We start from the raw sequence: 21872 nt of genomic DNA on the forward strand, positions 1-21872 counted from the left end.
ATTTCGCATACGACCTGTTTGCCCTCCAATTGATTACGCAATTTCTGAATTATTGTTGTTAGTACAATCAATTCTCGGTTATTACGTTAAACATGTTCGCAATTTATGCAAATTGCTTACACGAAAATACGTTACAACAATTTATTTTACGCCATCATCTAATTAAAGTTCTTTCCATATTTTCGCCTTTTTTACTTTTTACAATATTGTTTTTTGCTTTGAGTGAGGAATGTTGAACAGACTGTGCTTGAAATATTTTTGGTTTTCATAAATATGCATGACTGGCAATTTGTTTGTTGTTGCTGTTCTTGTTGTTGTTTATCGCTTTATTTTATTTATCTGCATATTGAGTAAGAACTTTATTCGCACAAACTGCAAACTTTCAATAAAATCCCATTTTTATTCAATTATCTCGTATAGTTTGTGCTGAGTTTCAGTTTTACAAAATATACGCCCATGCAAGAGGCTTATTTGGCTTCGTTGCCCTAACAACTTAATGCACCTTCGGACCACCTAAAGTTTCCTGTCTGTGTGTGTGTGTGTGAGAGTGTGTGTAAGTTTGCTGGCAGCAGAAGCAAACATAAAAATTTCATGTTCTCAGGCGCATTTGTTATAGGCCATTAAAGGATATACTGATAACGGTTATTTGTCTGCTCACCTGCTGGGCTTCTTCGGCCTCAGTAAGTCCAACTTCTAATGTGTTAGACTGTCATTAAATTGCAATTAGACCCCCCATCGCAGCTCTCCAAAAAAGACTTGTCACTCACTTTGCTCAATATGTCAATAAAACGCAACGCCTATCCTGGCTAACAGGATTGATGGGCCAATTACAGTAACAACAATGGGACACTTTGGTCATTAAAGGTCTCTCGCAGTTACTTTTACACTGTTGCTGACATTTAATGGGACAGTAGTAGTAGTAGTCAGTAGTAGGTAGTCAGTCAACCCACAACCTAAATAATTAAAAGTGGGACAAATTTAAATGCCAAGCCGCATTAAAATAGCTGAAAAACCATAGTTGAACACGGCAAGTTAGAAAGTGTACAAACCTAATGGTATTTTGATTACAATTCAAACTGTCGAAAAGCCGCCCAAAAATACATTCCAAGGGTTTTCCATTTTCGAATGTCTTTCTCGATTAGCCTTGACGCTTGAAAAGGTTATTGGTTATTCGCAATTGTTGTAATTCATACACAGGAGTAGGAGGAGGTGAAGATACTTTTGTTATGTTATCGAAATCTGGCTGACAGTTGAAATTGGGTTGGTAGTCTATATAATATTCTATTGTTCTTGTTGTTGCATTAAGCATTGAGTGTTGTCTGAGCAGTGCTACAAATGACTTGGCCATAAATTAAAGCCTTACTCGTGTCCATCATGTTGAAATGCTTGAATTTTTCATTGCTTGCATTTCAATTTCATGGCCAGCCATTAAAATTGACAGCCCAAAACACACACACACACACACCTGTCGACTCACACACACACACACGCACAGACAGAACTCAGATATATGTACAATATGTATGCAAGTTCATAAATAACGTGTTGATGTGGGTGTGCTAAAAATTCGGTGTCCACCGTACTATCCGAAGCCTAACGAAAGGCTTGCCAAAAATGACAGCAATGGTTTCGGGTAACGAATATTTTTTTACAGTTTACAGTTTTGTTGTTGTTTTTTTGTTTGCAGCTTGTACCCATTGAAATTGGGTGAATAATGGGTATAATAAAAGCTGTACGCAGGTGTTGAGTGTGGTGTAGTCGACTGACTTTATAAAGAACATGCAGATAATCTTGATGGAATTTTGTATGCAGATTTAGTTTACTTCATGCTTTTGGCCTCACTCACTGTCACTCTCTCGCTCTCTTTCGCCATCTGTATGGAGATACAATCTTAGTTGTGCATTTTGTGTGTACTGTGAAATTTAAATAAAACGTATTAAATTCAGCAGTTTCGTTTTTACGTATTGTTTCCGGTTTATTGCAGTGTGCAGAGCATTTAAAAGTCGAGCACACTCCGTGGACTGCAGTGATATGATTTTTTTGTTGCCGTTTTTTTATTGTTTGTTGGGCGCATATTTTGCAATTTGAGGAAACATTTTTGTTGTTGTTGTCGATGCCTTCTTTTTGAGCTCTTAAAAGCATGTTGCATAATTTAAGCAGAGGCAGGCGAATTGCGACCGAATTGTTTTTAATTCTCTTGGCTTCTCTTGGCACTCAAAAGTATGCTACACTGCAGAGTCGACTCTCGACTTTCGACACACATATATACATACATACATATCATATAATATTATGCAAGTTAATCTGTGCTTGAGTTTTCCAATTGGTTGCGTGGCAAACGCTTTCGTCTACTACATCTCACAGCTTGGCGGCATAATCATTTAGCCTCTAACTCAGCGTATGTCTGGCATTACGTATTTATAAGTCCATCAGGCAAACAGACAGAGAGAGCGACAAAAAAAATAAGAATGAAGAAAGTTTTGCTGGCGAAAACTAATTGATGTGTCGGTGTTTGATTGCTGTCGCCCAATGCGATGAGTGGTGCCAAGTGTCTTCTAATTGCTTGCGGCGGGTGGCAAATGTCGCCAAAGTCAACTCTGACCTACATACAAAAGGCAACAACTACAACAAGTTCGAGTGCGAGTTGATTGCTGGCATTAGTGCTTTCCCCCCCCCTCCGGCATTGTCAGCGATAAATTGAAACACTGTATTCAACTTTAAGTTTAAGTTAACTTTGTAATTAATTAAATTCGCATAATAAATGAACTTAAATATGAAAATGAAGTGCAAACACAACAGCTGGCATTGTCTGAGGGGCTGATGTGGCCATGTAAGCCATCTCTCTCTCTCCCCTCTTGCTACCTCCATCCCTCTCTCTCTCGCTAGTTGAGTTTCTGCTCAGTTTGAGCATTTTGGACCATTTTCAAATGCTCGACGGAGCGTGCACACATAAACAGAAAGCGACAGGCGACAGCGACAGGCAACAGCAACATCAACAACAACGATAACAACAACAACAGTAGCGACAACAACAACAATTGACAAAACAGAGCAATTCAATGCGGCTCACATGAAATTAATTTGCGTAAAATCAATTTCAATTTGCAAACCCCAAATAAGTAAAAATAATACTAACAATTCGACTCGACTTGATAATACCCGTTAGCACAATTCGTTGTATTGTCTTTACAACATTGTTGTTAAGCCGCCATTCAGCACTTTTATTTGCACAGGCAACTGGCAGCCGAAAACAAAGCCCAGTTAGTCGAGTTAGTTGGCAGCAGTGACTGTTGACAATGTCGTTGTGGCCATGGTTAATGGGAATTGTTACTGTTTTTGCAAATCATGCGATGGAAATCCTTTAAAATGCAAAACAAACAAACAAGCCGAAATATTTTGCACTTTTCCTCAACTCCCCCCGCTTCGCCTTGTTGCCATCGTCCTCGTCCTCACACTGTTGCTGTTGTGTACTCACATCCTTGGCTCTGATTTAGTGTGCTATATGAACCATATCATATTGGCTGCTAGTCTGTTTGCATGTGTGCGCGTGTGTTGGCTCTTTGTGTTGTACACTCACACACACACACACACACACACACACGTGTACACAATGAGAGTGGCAACAAATAATAGAATTTGTCTGGTTTTAAGCATGACAGGCACAAGAGCAGGATAATGTGTATGGCAAGCGAGGCGCGACCAAGCCCATTTCCTACTACACAACTCTTCCCCCCTGTCCCTTTGTCCCATTCTTGCTAATGTGCGAGTCGAGTCGACTCGAGTCGTGCTAAGTTGAGTTGAGTTTGAGCTTGAGGTTCCCCTGTGCACCTAACCGTAGGCGCAATATCATCATCAATCAAGCCGAACTTATCTGATGCGCATTCACATGTGGTAAGTATATGTATCTGGGGGCTTTGTAAACGATGCTACTGCTCCAGTTCCTGCCCCTGCATCTGATCCTGTTTCGCAGCAGAAATCTCTAAGCACAAATAGAAGTTGACTTGCAATGCTTGCAAGGCAATATATCTAAATGCTGAGTGATATATGTTTATGATTATATTAGCCTCGAAATTAGCAAAGCAATTATTTTAAGATATTATTCATTGCATACTTTGAGGCATGCCCGTTGAAAATAGGCTAAACAATCTTAGTAAATTCAACTTTCCATGGTATAATTAAATTTATATGCATTAAAAATTATTTATGAATTTTTTGCATACATTTTAAATAATAATGTGATTTGAATTTAAAAAGCAAAATATTTTATGTAATTATTTTTAATTATTACTTCATGGCATACTTTTTGGTATATACGAATTTAAAAGCCTTATTAATTTCTTGTGCAACTAGTATTAATAATTTATTTTAAATTTTTATATGTATGTATGTACATATGTTATCTTTAATTAAAAATATTGACCAAATATTTTAAGCAATCATTTTAATATATTTTTCATTACATTCTTTATGGGTTGCTTGAACAAAATAGGAAAAGCAATTTTTGCAATTAAAACTATTTAAGGTATATTTAAATTTATATGCATTAACAATTTTCTGTGTATTAATTGTTGTCATTTATTTTAATTTAAAAAGCCATAATTTTTTGAGAACACTTGCGCTGGGATGCAGAAATTCGTTAGAGAGATAAATGCAGCAAAATGTTTCATATATCAAGCTCAAATACAAAACTAGTTTCTGCTTCAATGCCCAACAGCTCGATTGGTCGAATGCACTCTCTGATAACACTTAAAATGTTCCCCGGCAAGCACTCGCTTGCACTTGCATAGGAGCATTCAATTTATTGCGTATACGTAGTGAGCATACAGGTTTCATTTTTTTTTCTTTTTTTATGGGCTCACTGGCTTAACTGACTTTCAAAATGTGCACTTAAAAATGTTGTTTGCCTGCTTTGGGGACTGCAGTTGGCGCTGACAAATGCCTTTAGGGGGGCCTAAGTATGCAAATGCGAGCTCAAAGCGGCCTTATGGGCAGTCACGTGGTAATTGAATCGTGCCACGAATTGAAAGCGTGTTGTAATGCGCCCAAGCAAAAGACCGAGCATGTGCCTGGAGCGGCTGGGGCGGGAGCTTGAGCTTGTGCCTACTCGTAGCCATTAGAAAAGTGCACAAGTTATGTGAATGAATGCAGGGCGGGAAGTGAAAGGGGAGGTGGGAAGTTAGCTGTGTGTTTGGCAAACAGCATTTCAATGCTTTCAACGCACACGCAAACTAACAAACAAACAAATATCATTACAGCGACTTACATATGCAAACGGCAGGCTGACATCAAATAAATAAGTATATGCGCACTCGAAAGGATATGAAAGCCTGTGACGACAACGCATATACATAAAAGATGAAGTAGAATTGCATATAAATACTTGTATGCCAAGGGATGAGCAGCAGCAGTAGCAACGGCAGCGGCAGCCGGGATAAGGTTTGGAGCGAGGTGCAAAAGGGGTGCGATTCTCAAGTGGTTGTACGCGAGCGCTCGCTTTGATCGAACTTGCTGTGGCGTATACTTAATGTATGCATATAAATACACGAGTACCACAGGAACACACACACATACTCGCATACACACAAATACATTGAGAGTAGTAGTCTCATATTTGCAAACGCATACATCTTCATTCAATATACATGCATGTATTTTCGCGCTGATAGCAAACAAGCAACCAGCAACAACGACAACAAACGAGTAACAACAACAACAACAACAACAACAGCGGCATCGGTGAAATAACATTACGAACAATAAATGTGACATCGAGCAGGCACAGTGGGTGCCATAAGTAAATTCAACAAACACGACTACAACTACTAGCAGCAATGATGCTTGATCTCCGCCCCCAGGCTCTTCTGCTGTTACACAATTTTTTGCATTTAGCTTTAGACCAGTTCGCAAAAGTGAAAACGGTCTATTTGTTTTGTACACATTCCGAGCAATCACAACACTTTCGTATTATACCATATATTAAATTTTATTACAATAACATATGCAAAAATAAGGTTTTTGAAATATTTGTTCTAATAACATAGTGATGCTCTTTTTATATTCGCAACTGTATATAGTAATACAAAACACATATCAGCATCATGACTCTCGCTTCCATGGGAGAGCACAAGTTATTCTCAGCAAAAGCTTTCGCTCTGTTTTGCATGATCATGTCATCGATGGAGTATGCCCTGCTAGCATTTTTATGAAAAAAGCTTTCAAAGCTAACCGCTCATTGGATACGATCGCTGATAAGCTCTCAAGCCAAAACGTAAACAGAGAGCATAACAAACAGAGCTATCAGCATGACTCTACAGTTTGTAGCGATCCGACAAACATTTGAGCTTTTTGCCGGCAAAGTATAAAAGCAACGTCGCAACCTTCAGTAATGCTTAGTACATTGACTGTTTGAGTGTGACAGAGTTAAAACAATATTAATTTCATCAGAATGAATCGTTGGTTAAATCGTGTGGCTGTCGTGACGGGTTCCAGTTCTGGAATTGGTGCTGCCGTCTGCAAGGATTTGGTCGCCAAAGGCATGGTTGTTGTGGGCCTGGCACGTCGTGAGGATCGTCTGCAGGAACTGAAGTCTGAGCTGCCAGCGGATCAGGCTGCTCGCTTTCATGTCCGTAAGTGTGATGTGAGCGATGAGAAGCAGGTGATCGACACCTTTGCCTGGGTGGATCAGACACTCGGTGGTGCCGATGTGTTGGTCAACAATGCTGGCAAGCTGGCATACATCAACGTCCTCGACCAGGGAAATAGCAGCGATCTGCGTTCCACACTTGACATCAATGTGCTGGGCGTGTCTTGGTGCACGCGAGAGGCGTTCCAGTCGATGGAACGTCGAAAGATCAACGACGGTCATATTGTCATCGTGAACAGTATCCTCGGTCATCGGGTTCCCAATGTGGGCATGAGTCTGAACATGTATGCGCCTTCCAAGCATGCCATTACTGCCTTGACTGAGGTGTTGCGGCAAGAATTCCTGGCCAAGGGAACACACATTAAGATCACTGTGAGTTTAATTGCACAATAATTGAATTTCACAATTGTGCACAATTCAAAACGTTTAATTTCACAATTGTGCGAAATCCGAAATCTAAATCAATTTCTTTCTTTTTTGCTACAGAGTGTTAGTCCTGGCGCTGTTGATACGGAAATTATTGACAAGACAAGGATTCCAGCTGGCTTTGAGTTTCCAATGCTGCGTTCCGAGGATGTGGCCGATGCCATCACATATTGCATTTCAACACCGCCAAATGTGCAGATTCACGAGCTGACCATCAAGCCCATTGGGGAGAAAGATTAAAAGCAATCTCGAAAGTTCTTTTGCCGAATTTATGCTTGTGTGTTACGTTTGCCAGTTTAATTTATAATCATTACTATATTGATTAAAAAGGTACCATTATTTCCTAAAATTGGAATTTAATTCACTAAGTTTTCATAGAAAGTGATTATGGTGAACAAGCACAGTAAAAATATAAAGTTGGAATCAACATCAATAACAACAAATCTGTCTCTGTCTATGACAAAATAAGGTCAGTATTAGACTATTAATGCTGATTTCAACTTTATCATCTACATGACCATGCAGAATATACACATATACAATTTTAATATTTATAAAAAATTGCATTTGCATATAAAACAAAATCACGACGCCGAAGTATTCCATATTAATTTAATGAAATTTTATTTTCAATTTTCATTAAATTTTCTTTGCGATATTTGATGAAGTTATATGAATTAGATTGATAGCGAAAGAGTTTAATACGGCGAATACTAAGTAATATTTTAACAGTCAGTGTAAAAGTGAATAGGTCTCTTGCATCCTTTTACTTTTTTTACTTACGATAATTTTAATGTAGTATAAAAACCGCTGAGTGCAAAAGATTTTAATCATTGTGAATTCTAAAGTTTTATTTAGAGTATATGATAGAAAACTTTTCTAAGAAAATTAAACAGGTCTCTTGAAGTCAACACTTGAGCGCACTTTCTGAATTTTTTCTGCATATTCTATAAATTCAAATCCCATTGCAATTTACTAGCTGCCTTTAGATGGCAGTCGATAGCAGCTGCTGTTCCATCAGTTTTGCTTTTCTATTGACACTGCGCTCACTTTAAACTTAGGCAGCCGAGTGGAGCAGCAGTTGAGTGGGGGGCGTAAGAGGGGGCAGCTATGTACTATGCATTGGTGCGGTAATCCTTGCATACACAATGAGCTTCCAATGCGTGCGCGTTGGCGTCAAATTAGTAAGTGAGCGTGGGTGTGAATGTGTGTGTGTGTGTAAGGGGGTGTGTGCACAACCTATCTAGGCACTGCAGGGCCGGAAAACATTTTGCCAGAGCATGCAGGGCAAACAACACAAAATTGGCAACAAAAACGGCCAAGGATTTGGCCTGCAATTAACTGGTTACCCAGTTACAGGCACTTGCAGCTTCAATTTCCATTACGCAAAGGCAACCAATTAATAGTGCTGGGCTTTGCTTTGCTTCCCAAATCCCCCAATTTGAATAAAATTGCTCGCATTTGCTGTACAAATACGGTTTTAACTATTTCACATTGAAGGTAAATACTGTGCACAGTATTTTCCATGGGAAAATTACGCTTGAATTTATCGAGTATGAAAAATTGCAATAAATATTCATTATGTAGTATTTGGTTAAGTCATTGCGTGAGTTTATTGGGGGCAAAAGCGATTAAGTGATTGTTATAAATAACTCTGCATGAGTAATTGCCAGGAAGTGACAAAGCGATAAAATCAAATAACACATTAACTTTAACATATCCATAACTCGCAAAAGTAAAACAGTCAGCTGGACCTTCATAAGCCGCATAATGTGTATATGTGTGTGTGGCTTAAGATTAAATGAAGATAAAATTAAATGGAGTTTGGTTTAAGATGTTGAAGGAGTTGACATTTTGCTCTACCAGAAAAGCATCAGGCGTATAAACACGCACTCAAAGTGACCATAAAACATTAACAAGCTCACAGAGGAACTGCTCGACTTTATGATTATTACTTGGATACACACACACACTGACACACACACATATACCACACAACGTCACGAATTGTGGAATGAGTATAATTAAATATGAACACATATGTTTCTCCTTTGTTTTTTGCTCCGTTTTTCACTGTCGTGCAACAAACGCAGAGAAAATCAATAAAAGCAATGCCAGAAAAGCTGACAATCCACCGACTCTGACATTTTATTTACCATATTTATAGCCAAGACAACGCGACAACTGCAGCACGGAGCACGAAGCACACAGCGCAATGCTATATAGTTTATAATTAAAGCGAATTAAGTAAATCAGTTGTCGACAAACTTAAGTCCTCAAATATTTATAATTCGTCAAGCAGCGCGACCAACAAGCTTAACGACAACCCAAAGGGATGAGTAAGCAGTAAGGAGGAGCAACAGGAAAAGGGTAGCTAGTTAACTTGTAGCTTCGAGAGTGCGTCAGAGCTGCTTGATGGTGGCATCTGTGCGTCAGCTCCTCATTTTTTATGTATTTTTAAAGCGCTTCGTTGGCCTGGCCTCCGCCGTTCAGTTTTGGGCTCATAAGTAATCACAGTCTTAACGATCTTAATAAGCGGACATGTCAGGTCGTCTTGGGGGGGCTAAAGCACAGCCGCGCAGATAAAAATCAAGTCAAGCACTCAATAATGCTGATGATGATGAAAATTCATGCACTTCACTCGAGGACTGCCGAAAAAAATATCAAGTACCAAAAATTGTGCTCTTTATCAGCATTCAATTAAACACAGTAGGCGAGTCTTGAAGGGGGGAGTTGAAGAGGGAGGGAGAGGAAGTAGGGCAGATAGCAAGCTCATTTTCGAAGCACTTTGCAATGCAGCAGAGTAGGAGAAGGAAGACGAAGAGAAGAATGTCGATATGCCAGGATAAAGGCAACTTGTTATTTATTGTTCTGCTCGCGTTCTTCTTCTTGATGCTGCTGTTGTTGTTGTTGTCATTCCTTGTTGTAAAGTTGCAAAAAGTTGTTGTGGACTTGGTTCTTTAAGCAGCTCGTTGTGAACTGTTGTTTCTTCATTTCGTTACATTTTTCTAGCCACACACAGACACACATGGTCGTTGCATGTAGCAGCTGCACTTGCCACACAATTGTTGCATTAAATAAATGTTTTGTATTCTGAGCGTTGCAGAGGCAAGCGAAAGCCTCGAAGACACAAAGACGTTGATAGATTTGCATACACATATGAATCCCGGCAAGTGCATGAATGCATGTGAGCCAGAGTGTGAGTGCTTGTGTGAATAGCAATGAGTCTAAGAAAGCGACTAGAGATGTGTTTGCTCCATCCATGCACTCTATGCCTTTTAATGAGTTTTTGCCCGACATGCAATTATTTTTCTTACATTTGTAATCAGCAACAGAGCATGATGATGATAAGAAGAAAGCAAGCAAAGCTCGGTTCGGTTATGTGCATTAAATCCGAAACTTTAATTTATACTAGCTATAAATTTGGGGCATAAATAATTAAACGCTTAGGAAGAACAACAAACAAAACAAATCGCTAAAGACCAAAAACCAAATTATCATTTCAATTCTCAGAAGATACAAAATACCGGCGACCAATGGAGAGTAGAATGCACAAAATTGCAGAGGGAAATCACGGCAATGCACAATGCTGAAAGCAAAATGCATTAATCACACCAATATTAAGCTTGCAAATTATGTTGTTTGGTCATTTGTATTTTGTATTTATATTACGGGATTTGCGTTTACATATGTCTATGCGCCAAGAGAGCGAGGACTGTGCAGGACTGTGTTTTCATTATTATTAGTGGCAAAAGCATTTATGTAATCATATGACCTCCTGCTGCTTTTCTTCCTGGCCCTCTCTCCCTTCCTCTCTCACAGGCTGCCAGTCAATTATGCCATTGTTTACATTAATTTGACATCAAATTGCATTTGAATTAAAATGCAACGCACGCACATTTTGCTTCATTTGTCCCTCTCGGCAAAATGCAAAAAGCAAAACGTAAACGGCAAATGGCAAAAAGACAAAAGGCAACACTGTGTGTAAACTGTAAACATTTTCGATACGGATTTGCACTGGGCTGTCGTCGGTTGTTTAGTTAATTAAAATGTTATTAAAAGCGACGACGTCAAGCTCAACAACATCAACGTCAGGCGCTGTCTACAACTGCCAACAATTTTGACTTTGACCACATCAATTGCAATTTGACGTATTATGTACATCGAAGAGACGATAAACCCGCTTTTCCATTTTTATGGACGTATTTCCAATAAAATGCAATCACTGCACTTTTCATTGACTTTTAGTATATAGTCGATGTTCTTTTGACTAACTCTTTTGCAAAATAAAACTACATTTTGTTTTACAAAATTCACCATTAATTAAACTGCAATTATAATAGTTAATTTAATCGAATTTATTAAAATGTTAAGTAGTCGCAGTCAAAGTAGTCCAAAAAAAAAAAACATAATTAAAAACAAATTACGATACTAAAAAGCGCGTGTGTGTTTTTTGCGAAGTGATGAATTAAATTATAATAAAGGCTAAACACAAAAAAATGCTAAATCTGCAATATTTGGCATATTGTGTGTTTAAATTATGCTTTTTCGTTTTGTAATTAAACAATGTACACACATTTAATATATACAAAAATATTTATAGGTAACAGGAAAAATTTCCACGCGTTGCCAACACGCAATAAATTCTTAAATTGATTTAAATTTAAAGAGTTGTATTTATGTTCAAAAAATACAGAAATGTTTGCATTTAAGAGTCAAAAGAAATGAGCTCTTTAGCTAAGTTGAAAAAATGAGAAATGAGATACAAATTCCAGTGGGAAAACTTTAAGAGTTTTTTTCGGTTGCAAAGGTTGTGGTCTACCGCTATAAGAAATTAGATTCTCTTAGCAATAAATGTGTAATTTGTTGTTTTTTTGTGGAAATTTAAGTAGAGCAAAGAACTAAACTTTAAATTTAATAGTAATTAAATTAAGTAGAAAAGTTAGAAATGCTATTTGAATATGTAAAACAATTTTGTAAGTAAATGTTTAATATGGAATTTTGGGTATATTTGAATAATAATGCTGCTCGTTTGGAGCATTCCGCTTGATTACCACTGTATAAAGTTCGGACTCGCATGAACCGCATGGATGGACCATTGGATAACTGGACGGTTGGTTGAAGCGGATGACCGCCGGGTTAATGCCGCGCATCTGCCTCAGAATTATATTTTGTTGTGCTGTCGGGTAAAATAGCGCGTACAATTTTGTTTTCAATTTTCAACACTTTTAATAGGCAATTAATTAAACGCTCAAACAACAACAAATACGTGTGTATACGTACATACGTAGTATGTACACAATTTTTGTATGTAGTTGTGGTAAACTCATGACTGCACAATTTTCAGGAGCCGCCAGCAAACATTTTTATAATTGTGGCAAGAGGCTTTATTATTTCAGTGTGCCAGCTGCTGCTGCTGCTGGACAATGGACTCACTGTTCAAGCATAAAAATAAAAATACAAAAAAAATAAAGTACTGTTGTGTACGTAGTCAGTATTCTCATAATTGCAATCTATCGTTGAGGCCATAAATCATTGGGAGGCATTGATAAACGATACGGCATTGGCATACTCCCTATCATTGTTATTTATAATTTATGCTCTTAACAATTGCAAAATATGATTTTTTAAACAAAAACTTGGAAGCGTTAAAAAATTATGCATATAAATTACAAATGCTCGGATCGCTAGTGGCCAGCGGGGGAAGCAAAGGGAAGGGGGAAAGCAACAACACTCAATTAACAAAATTACTATTTATGGGATTTTCAGAGAGACGCACACACACATGCACAGTAAGCACACACCACAACTCAACACACATACATTCAGTGATATCCCCCCACAGGATTAGTCGCAATTTACAGTCAGTTCTAAGCTGTCGCCGGCAGAGCAGAGTCCAAGGTCGACACTGGGTCTCGCAAGTCTTGTGTCTTGTCAAAGTTTTTGTATTTATTTCTATGCATGAATTATTTATGGCACAAAAGCCGCTCTCTGGACAAACTTGGCCGGTTTGCTTGGTTAATGTGCCAGGCCAGAAAGTTGTTTGGGGCCTTTTCTGTGTGCTTTCTGTGTGTTAGGTGTTAAAGCATTGGGTGTATTAAAAGTTTTCAACACTACTCACATATGAGTGTATTTGTGAGTGTATTTTGTTCCCCGGCCACAGCAGGAATTTCACAATTTTAAAGGTCACTTTGGTGGCTGGTTGCTTGGTTGGGTGAATGCCACAATTTCAATGAGTGCGATGAAAAAGTTTTGCCGGCATGCCAAAGATTCTTTGACAAAACTTTTGCACCTGCACCTTTTGAGGACTTTCAGGACGCGCCTGGCGACGCCACAGCACTTCATCTCCACCTCGAATGTAGATATCAGCAATCAAAGCATATTAGAGCACAACAAGTGGCCGACAAAAGCGCAAACGTTTCACTCCAAAAAGCATATGAACAGCACTCAAAAGGACTCTTCACTTGCCCCATCTCCACTCATTGTGCTCTCCACTCTCCTGGGACCGCACTCATTGTTTTTATTGTGGGCACAAATATGAGTTTGGAACACGATTCTCAAACCTATAAATTTGACAGCTGCTATAAAAAGACTACGACGCTCTGCTCTTCAAATTTTGTTTTGTGTTGTGTTTGCTTTTTTTCTTCATTTTTATTTTCATTTTAAAGTTGGGCGTTTTACTGGGCGTGGCTGTGTGGACAGCAATTAAATAAAGGCTCAAATGCACTACAATGGCTCACAAAAAAAGAGGCGAGAATGAAAAAGCTAAACATTAAAGAAGGCGCATTGATGTGGCAACATTTGTCAATGACAGAGACGAGTCCTTGGACTCACAATTGAATTTAACAAAAAAAATATATATATCCAAAGATTAAATATATGCAGAGTGCTTGATATAAAGAATACCCTATTATTTAATGTAATATATTTGTGGAATTTCAGTTTATAAATATTAAATTACAATGCGCAATTGCGTAGTTGTTAAACTTAGAACAAAAATCAATACCTCTATTTCTATGCATCACTTCAAGCTAAACTAATATAAAACAAAGTTGTTTTGACTTTTGTTAGTTGACTTTGGTTGCGTATTAGTGTAAGAGTGAGTTGTAACTTGATTATTTGCTTAATCAGCACATTCAACTCAGTTAAAGGTAAAGTAAAGGGGTGCCAATTAAAGCAACTGCAATTATTAAATTCATTAATTTTATATGCAAAACTTAAACATCAGCAATAAATTGCTGTATTAAAGGTATGAATATACCCCTTTTTAAGAATTTCATGTGGCCAGGGTATGCGAGGCAAAAGAAAACTGCCAAGGAAATTGGCGACAGCTGCATGAAAAGATGATTCAATAATAATACCCAGCAGGCCAGGCCAGGCCAGGCCAGGACAGAGCGGAGCAGAGTAGAGCAGAACAGGGCACCCAGCACTCAGTGACAATGGCCATGGCAATCGTATTCATATTGTTCGAGTGTCGGCAACAGGTGCAAGAGACAGACAGACAAACAGACAGAAAGACAGGCAGGCAAACTCTTGTCACACACACTTTTGAATGGCACTCATGATTTGAATGCTGCCTGGAATCGAATAATTAAAAATTATAACTGAATATTCAATGGCACGTATACGTAATGCGTATACGTAATATACGAGAAAGGTTGCCTTTAATTGCAGCGTGAAAGCTTTAAGCTCGGGGAAAAAGGCAACTTTTATCTGCCGTATTAAATTAAGGCAAAGGGCAGGAGAGGGGAGGTGAGTGTGACCCTAATTGAATGTTTACATGGCCATTGTTGCTGGCCATAAAAGTGGTTGAATTTTCGTTTTTTGTGTTTTTTTTTATTTGGGTGGCATAATCCATAAATAATTATCATACTCACGGTCAGTAAACTGGCGTTGCCAACGTCGTCGTTGCTGTTGTTGCTCCTCCAGCTGACACTATGTGCTGCTGGCCGAGTCGCCAATGGGCGAGGCAATGTTGCTGTTACTGTCCGACGTGGACAGCGGCCGACAAATACCCAGACGCGTGACGCCCGGCGGCATTGCCTTGAGTATGGCGACGGCCTCGTCGAGCTCGAGGCCCTGAAGCGCGTGGTCACCGACGCTGATGAGGCGATCGCCGGGAAAGATCTCGTTCGTTGCCTCCGCAGCACCACCGCGTATCAGGCCACGTATCACAATAACACTGCCCTCCGCATCGAGCGGATCCTGATAGTCGAGTATGGAGAAACCGAAGCCCTGCTCCGTCTTTTCAATGCTCACCACCGTCACTTCGCAACTCCACAGCGCCAGCCCGGACACATTCTCCAGCGACTTGGAGCGCTGTGCACCGCCCGCGCCGCCCGCAGCCGCTGCAGCTGCCGTATCCGTTAACGTCGCAGTGCTGGACGTATACAGCGAACTCTCCGACTGCGCCTTGCTTAGCAGATTCTGCAGACTCTGATGGCCGCCCGGCAGCAGACTACGCGTCTCAAATGCCTCCGCATTCTGCGAGGTATTGATGATGGACGGCGCCCGTGTGCCGCGTGCACAGACGAGCTTAACGCTCGCCGGCAACTCCTTGAGTATCTTGACCACATCAATGTGTCGCAGGCCCTGCAGTTTGTGCTCGTTGACCTGGAGCAGCTCGTCGCCGGGCCGCAGGATGCCCTGGCGGCCGACGGGGCCGTCTTCGAGTATTGAGCGTATGTAATGATGCGGACGCTTCTCAATGCCGCACTCGACGTCGACGGTGCCCTCGAGGCTGATTCCTAGACCTGAAAGTTTATTTATTTCGGCAACTAATATTTCACTTTCGGGAAACTCACTTTTCCAGGCCACCCTCAACGAGGCGGCGCTGGGACTGGCCAGTTTCGTCGGCATGGCGGCGGCGACGGAGGCGGCAGCTGGTGCGGCAGTGGGCGTGTCGCCAATGAGCACTCCCTGCTGCTCATTGGTGGGCGTCTTGCCATGATCGGGCTCAGTCTCCGACAACGTGGGCGACACATGGGCCGCTTTATGCTGCGCCGGCTTCGACTCAAGCTCGGGCTCTGGACACTGCTCATCGGTGTCGTTGCCACTGTCACCGTCATGATCATGGCCATTGCCCAGATTGGCGACACCACTGCAGTTGCTGCTGGCATTGCCATTGGTTAGACGCGGCGCACTCGGATCGCTGCGGTCCAGCACGTGCGACATATTCGAGTCCACGGTGTCACGGGAGGGCAAATCGCTGGCATAGTCAGCGAGCAGCAGCTGGCCAACGCCATCGCCATCGACGTCGCCATCGTTGTCGGTGACAATGGAGTCCGCATCGGCGGATTTCGGCGGCAGCCAGCTGAGCGTCGCTATGGACGGCGAGGCGGGCATCGACAGCTGTGATTGCCCATCGCCATCGTTAGCGCTGCCGCCTTTCATCTCCGTGAGTGCCACCTGCAGATGCTCGAACTTGCGGCCACGCAGGAAACGCTCCAGCGTCAGATGCACCTCAATGTCCGTATTCCTCAGCAGCTCCACAGCCTGATGATTCGTCACGCCCGCCAACGTGCGTCCGTCGACGGCCACAATGCGATCATTGATCTGTATCTGGCCGCTCATCTCCGCAGCGCTGCCCTCAATGATGCTCTTCACAAAGATGCCCGAGAGATCCTCCTCCTCGCACACATAGCCAGCCACCGTAATGCCCAGCCCATAGACATTCTTGTGCAGCTCCACAACATACGTTTCCGTTTCGGGTGAATCAATGTAGGACGAGGGCGTTGGCGAACCGGTGCCAATGGAACAACAGTCGCCATCCACATTGCCGTCGCCATCGCCATGCACATCGTTGGGCGTTGCCAATCCTTTGCCGGCTATCACAGTGCCACCATCGATGTGCAGCAGCTCATCCTCGGCCGACCAGCGTGGGTCCAGCAGCGGCAGCTGCAGCGATTGTCGCGCCGTCAGCAGCGCTGTCGTTGGCGGTGGCGATAATATCGAGTATGGCACAATGTCCATGTCCTGTAGGCAGTCCGCACTGCCCGCATTGTTCATGCTATGCATGTGTGTGTGCGCGTGTGTGTGCATATTTGTGGGTATGGGAGGCAGGGGAAGATCAGCCAGTTCCGTGTCAGGAACATTTTGAGACGCAGACGTGGGCGTATAATTGGGCGCCGAAATGTTGCCCATGTCAGCATTATCGCCAGCCGGGGCGCCGGTGACGAGGCCAACCAGACTGCCCACATCGAGCGCGTTGGCTGCCACAGCGGCTGCTGCTGTTGTTGTGTTGGCGGTGGCCAAGCTCGGGTTTTGAAAGAGATGCCGCGACAGTTCTTCTGGGTCGGAGAGGAGCTTAGTTGGTATAATGGGCGCATGACAGGCCAGCGTATGGTAATCGATGGCCGTCGGCTCAACGGGCCGTGCCACAATCAGACGCACCTGAGCTCCGGTCTGACGAAGAACTGTGGCCACTTGCTCCGAGCTGAAGCCGCGCAGATTCACCTCGCCAATTTGCAGCAGATGATCGCCCAACTGCAGTCGCTGATCGCGCTCAGCGACGCCGCCCGGCGTCAGCGCCTTGATAACGACGCCCGTGCTGCGTCCGCCCACCAAAATGAACCCCAGGCCGTTGCCATCGTTGATCAGATCGATAACCTCCACCTGCGACCATTCTGTGCTCAATACCATGGCGCTAACGACGCTGGCTGTCGATGAAGCGACGATGGCGATGGAGATGGAGATGAAGATGTTCCTGCTGCTGCTAAACTTGTAATTGTTAATATTGCTGATGTTGTGGTTGCTGTTGTTATTGCTGCTGTTGTTGCTGCTAACATGACGCACTCTGCGTGCCTAGATGGGCCGCTGCTGCTGCTGCTGGGTGGTGCTGTGTGGCAATGTTGCTGCTAGTTATCGTTATCGTTACGTTTATCGTTATCGTTATTGTTTACTTATGTGTATGTGGATATTTATGTAGTTGTTGTTGTTGCTGCTGCTGCTACTGCTGCTGCTGTGGCTCTGCCTTTGTTATTGTTATTGCATTTAGAGTTATTCACCTTCGGCGCATTCAAATGATGATTATGGCCTGGCACGGTAACTGGCCGGGGATCCGCTCCTGGCACTGCCAGCGCCAACGACATTATCGACTACAGCAACACAGCACGCCTGCAATTATTGAAAAAGCCACTTAGTATGTTACCAGCCACACGGCGTATACGCAACGCGACTCGACTCGACTCGACGCGAAAATAAACCGAGCGAAGGCGATTTGCGTGACGAGCGTGAAACGCGATATTCAATTGCGAGTTCTCTCCTTTCACCCTTCAGCCTCCTTCAACCATCCAAACAGCAGAACCTGCACTTTCTGTTCCTCTTTACACTTTCGCCTGTTATAATAATTTTTTTTTGCATTTTTGTATTTATTTATTTATTTTTGTATGGTTAGGCGACAGCCGCGTGTTTCTGTTTTTTTTTAATGGCACCTTTTTTGCACGATTTCGTAATTTACATGCATACACACGCACGAGCGCACACACACTCGCACTCGCACTCCCACACACACACACACACACATTCTGTTAGCTGTTTTTTGCGTCCTGTTCACGTGCCACGCATGTTTGACATGCTTCTTTTGGCCCGTCGTCAACCTCCCTCTGGCTGGCTCGCACTGGCAATTAATTTGGAAAATGAGGAAAACTCCCGGAAAACGCGACAAGTTTTGCGGTCTTAGTGCGGACTACTCTTCACCCAACCAACTACAACAACTGAAAAGAAACGCTTTTTAAAACGAGGCAAATTGCACTTAACGGCAACTCGAATGGCGTCCCTAAAACAGGCAGTTTTAGTCCCCGTGGGTTCCTGTGTGACTTTCAAGCACCAAAGTTGATTGCAACGCAACCTTGCTGCGGCTTTCCACTAACGACGCAACATCGAGGCAGAGATGAGCAACTTTTGAGGGGCATAGTTTCAAGTTTATCTTGAATATTGCAATTTTTATTCAATAAAATTTCAATTTTGCCTAAATTGAATTTTGCTAGAAACAAAGCTAAACTCTTATTCAATTTATGTTATAAATAAAATGCCTATTTAATATGCAATTACAACAAAAAGGCCTAAGCTACAATTATAATAAATAAATAAATATTTGCTATAACGCAAGCTGCCTAAACCTCAAACCTAATCAAAATATGAATAATTTATTTGTTTGATTGATAAATGAAAACAACAATGGCGAATAATTTATGTGCTTGTTGTTCATAGAGTGAAATCCAAACATGACCTTGGAAGACATTCATTAATCTTGTGGTTTATCCAGGCATATGCCCCTTGAAATTAAAGCGGATTTGTAGTCGGTGAAAAAGCACTCTAGGTAGCATAACCTTTGCTCATCTCTGTTCGCTAATGACGCACATCTAAGCACGGTGGCATGATCGTTATTTTTGGCTTTTTGTGCGGAGCACATTGCACATGCTTGTGGAGCTTGCAATTGACTGCAGATGTCAATTAAAGGCTGATTGACTTTTGGGGCGTGCACAGTGCAGGGATTGGCACACGAGGCGTATGATTAACGCGCGCCTCTACAGCAATTGTACACACATACATAGCCAGTGTCCGACAGAGTAGAGACTTTGCTTTTGGTCATTTGTTTGCAAAACCCTATCGTTGCCCTCCACTTGCCTCTTTATGTGCTTCATTTAACTTGGTTGCGGTTGACGTGAACGCAAACGGGAGTAGGGGGGCGTGGCAGCTACGAGGGCGGTCTATGTTGGCGTTGGCGAGGGCGTTTGGCATCCCAGCCCATTACACAAAAGTAGGCCAAGCGCGTTTGAAGTTTACAATGCGTGTGTGCGCCATTTGTTATGTGTGTGTGGGGCTCTGCTATTTTTACAAGTCGCAACTTAAGGCTGCTCCAACTGCGGCTCCAACTGGTGCTGTGCCAGTTTTCTTTCACTTTTTTCGTTTTCGTTTTCATTTTCATTTTATTGCCGCCGGCCACTGTTGCTTCTAACGCACTTCAAACTGCCGTGCCGCTGACCTACTGAGCATTATTAGCCGGCTCTCGTTTTGGGCTGCCCGACTGACTGACTGACTGCCTGCCTGCCTGCCTGCCTTTGCTTCCTTGGCAGTCAAGTGTCAAAAATCGATAAATGAAAAAGAATATATATATACATATATATATGCATAAATACTATGAGAGAGCAAGGAAAAAAGGAAAAGGCTGAAGAACAAAAAAGCAGCTGTAGCCGCACTCTGGCATGTTTACTCCTTTATACGCCTACGCCGACGCCCAACACCCAAAGCCACGCCCACAGCGTCTAATGAATTTGACTTTCGACGACGATGTAGCAGTTGTTGCTATTGTTGTTGTTTTTCCTGCTAGTCGCTGCTGTTGCTGTTGCTGCTGTTCTTGACGGTTTGTTGTTCTTGGCTTGCTTCCGCCGCAGACTTTGGCTCTGACTGTTGCTGTTTTTATTTTATTTTTATTCTTTGCGCTGTGACTGCGCCTTTTGACCTACCTAGAGGCAACGATGGCGACAGCAGCGACGCTAACGCTTACGCCGACGTCGTAGTCGTAGTCGAAGTCGACGCCAACGACAGCAACGACAACGGCTTTTAGCCAAATTGCGCGAGCAGTGGCTGCAGCAGCTAACAGCGATGAATGTGACTCGAAAACTAGTGAACTTGCCACCGCGAGTCGTGCACGCAATTTGCAATTACTTAGCAGCTTGGCTGTCGCCACGCTGTTAGATTTTAGTCGTTGACAACGCGGCGTATGAGTAACATTTGTGCACGCACAACGCTTAAGCATTGCTATTGATTAAACAAGCGCATTCTTTTTTTTTGTGGCAATTTAAATGGTCGACGAGTATGTGTGTGTGTGCTTTGGCAATTTTTTTAATTGCCTTGGCAGCTGTTGAATATAGTTAATAAAATTTGAAAGACCATTCCGGCCGGTTCACGGTTTGCACTGTTTGAATGGTTGGCTTGGCTTGGCTGTTTGCTTGGTTGGCTGTAATTAACTTGCGTACTTGCGCTTGTTGGCCAAACATTTGGCCAACATTTTACTGGCGTCTGGCGTTGATTTCTGACTGCTCGTTTCTGGCACTTCATTCACGCATCACATAAACACATTGCTGCTGTTACTCTCTGGGCCAGCATGGAAGCTGGCTCGTACGATATTCCGTTTTGCTTATTTTCGGGTTTTCTTTGCTCTTGATTTCTTCACTTGCGTTTTGTTTTTCTTTTTTATTTTTTGTTGGATTTTTTTTTGGTTTTCTCAATTCTAATTATTTTTTGTGTGCTTTCTTTTTATCAGTTTTACGCGCGCATTTTTCGGCACGACACAACGCCCGCACGCCACGAAGCTTCTTGGCCAAATGAATTGCCCGCTGGCCAGATTGCCTCTGCTCCGTTACGCTCACGACGACACCACCAGCGCTCTTTGTACTTTGTTCTCCCAACTTGCACGTGGCAGCTGCAGTCTGCAAGGAAGCAGTTTTCTACACTCTCTCTCTCTCTCTTTTTCTCTCTCTGCGCGCAGTCGCTTTTGAAGGTTTACTCACGGATTCGGGCAATATTTACATATGAAGTTGACGTTGTTGGTGGCAGCATTTAACCGCTGTTGAAGTTGCCGCTGCTTCGCATTCATTCAACTCATGGGATTGTGGCAGAGTGTGTGTGGGAAAGCTTTTCGCCACAGTGGCGCCGAACCAAAAGCTTACCAGAGGGAACCCAATACCGAATGATGGGTGAGCGATCGAATAAGGCAATCACAACAAATCGAATTGAGCGAAAGCCAGAAGAGAACCATATTTTTTAAGGCTCTCTTTCTCGCTTGTTGAAAAGCTTTAAG

General features: G+C 42.3%; 2 protein-coding genes across 3 annotated transcripts in view; one reads left to right on the forward strand and one right to left on the reverse strand.

Annotated features, from left to right (window-relative positions):
- Positions 1-21827, reverse strand: part of LOC133839505 (patj homolog) — a 28667-nt gene extending 6840 nt beyond the window's left edge. Inside the window, exons 1-4 of one of the 2 annotated variants that reach the window (XM_062271097.1) lie at positions 21583-21827; positions 21049-21501; positions 15874-18184; positions 14947-15822 (exon numbers count right to left, since the gene is read on the reverse strand). In XM_062271097.1, the coding sequence (XP_062127081.1) occupies positions 15005-15822; positions 15874-17710 (2655 nt within the window). In that variant the 5' untranslated portion in view covers positions 17711-18184; positions 21049-21501; positions 21583-21827 and the 3' untranslated portion in view covers positions 14947-15004. Of the gene's footprint in view, positions 1-14946; positions 18185-21048; positions 21502-21582 lie in introns of both variants that reach the window. The other variant, XM_062271096.1, reaches the window with a different exon arrangement.
- LOC133838510 (farnesol dehydrogenase-like) lies at positions 6386-7429 on the forward strand. Its single transcript, XM_062269637.1, has 2 exons — positions 6386-7015; positions 7130-7429. Exons 1-2 carry the CDS (start codon positions 6446-6448, stop codon positions 7307-7309), a joined length of 750 nt encoding a protein of 249 aa, XP_062125621.1. The 5' UTR covers positions 6386-6445; the 3' UTR covers positions 7310-7429.
- Positions 21828-21872: the final 45 nt, after the last annotated feature.

The sequence above is a fragment of the Drosophila sulfurigaster genome, chromosome 2R (genome assembly GCF_023558435.1).
Source record: "Drosophila sulfurigaster albostrigata strain 15112-1811.04 chromosome 2R, ASM2355843v2, whole genome shotgun sequence".
Lineage (NCBI taxonomy): Eukaryota > Metazoa > Arthropoda > Insecta > Diptera > Drosophilidae > Drosophila > Drosophila sulfurigaster.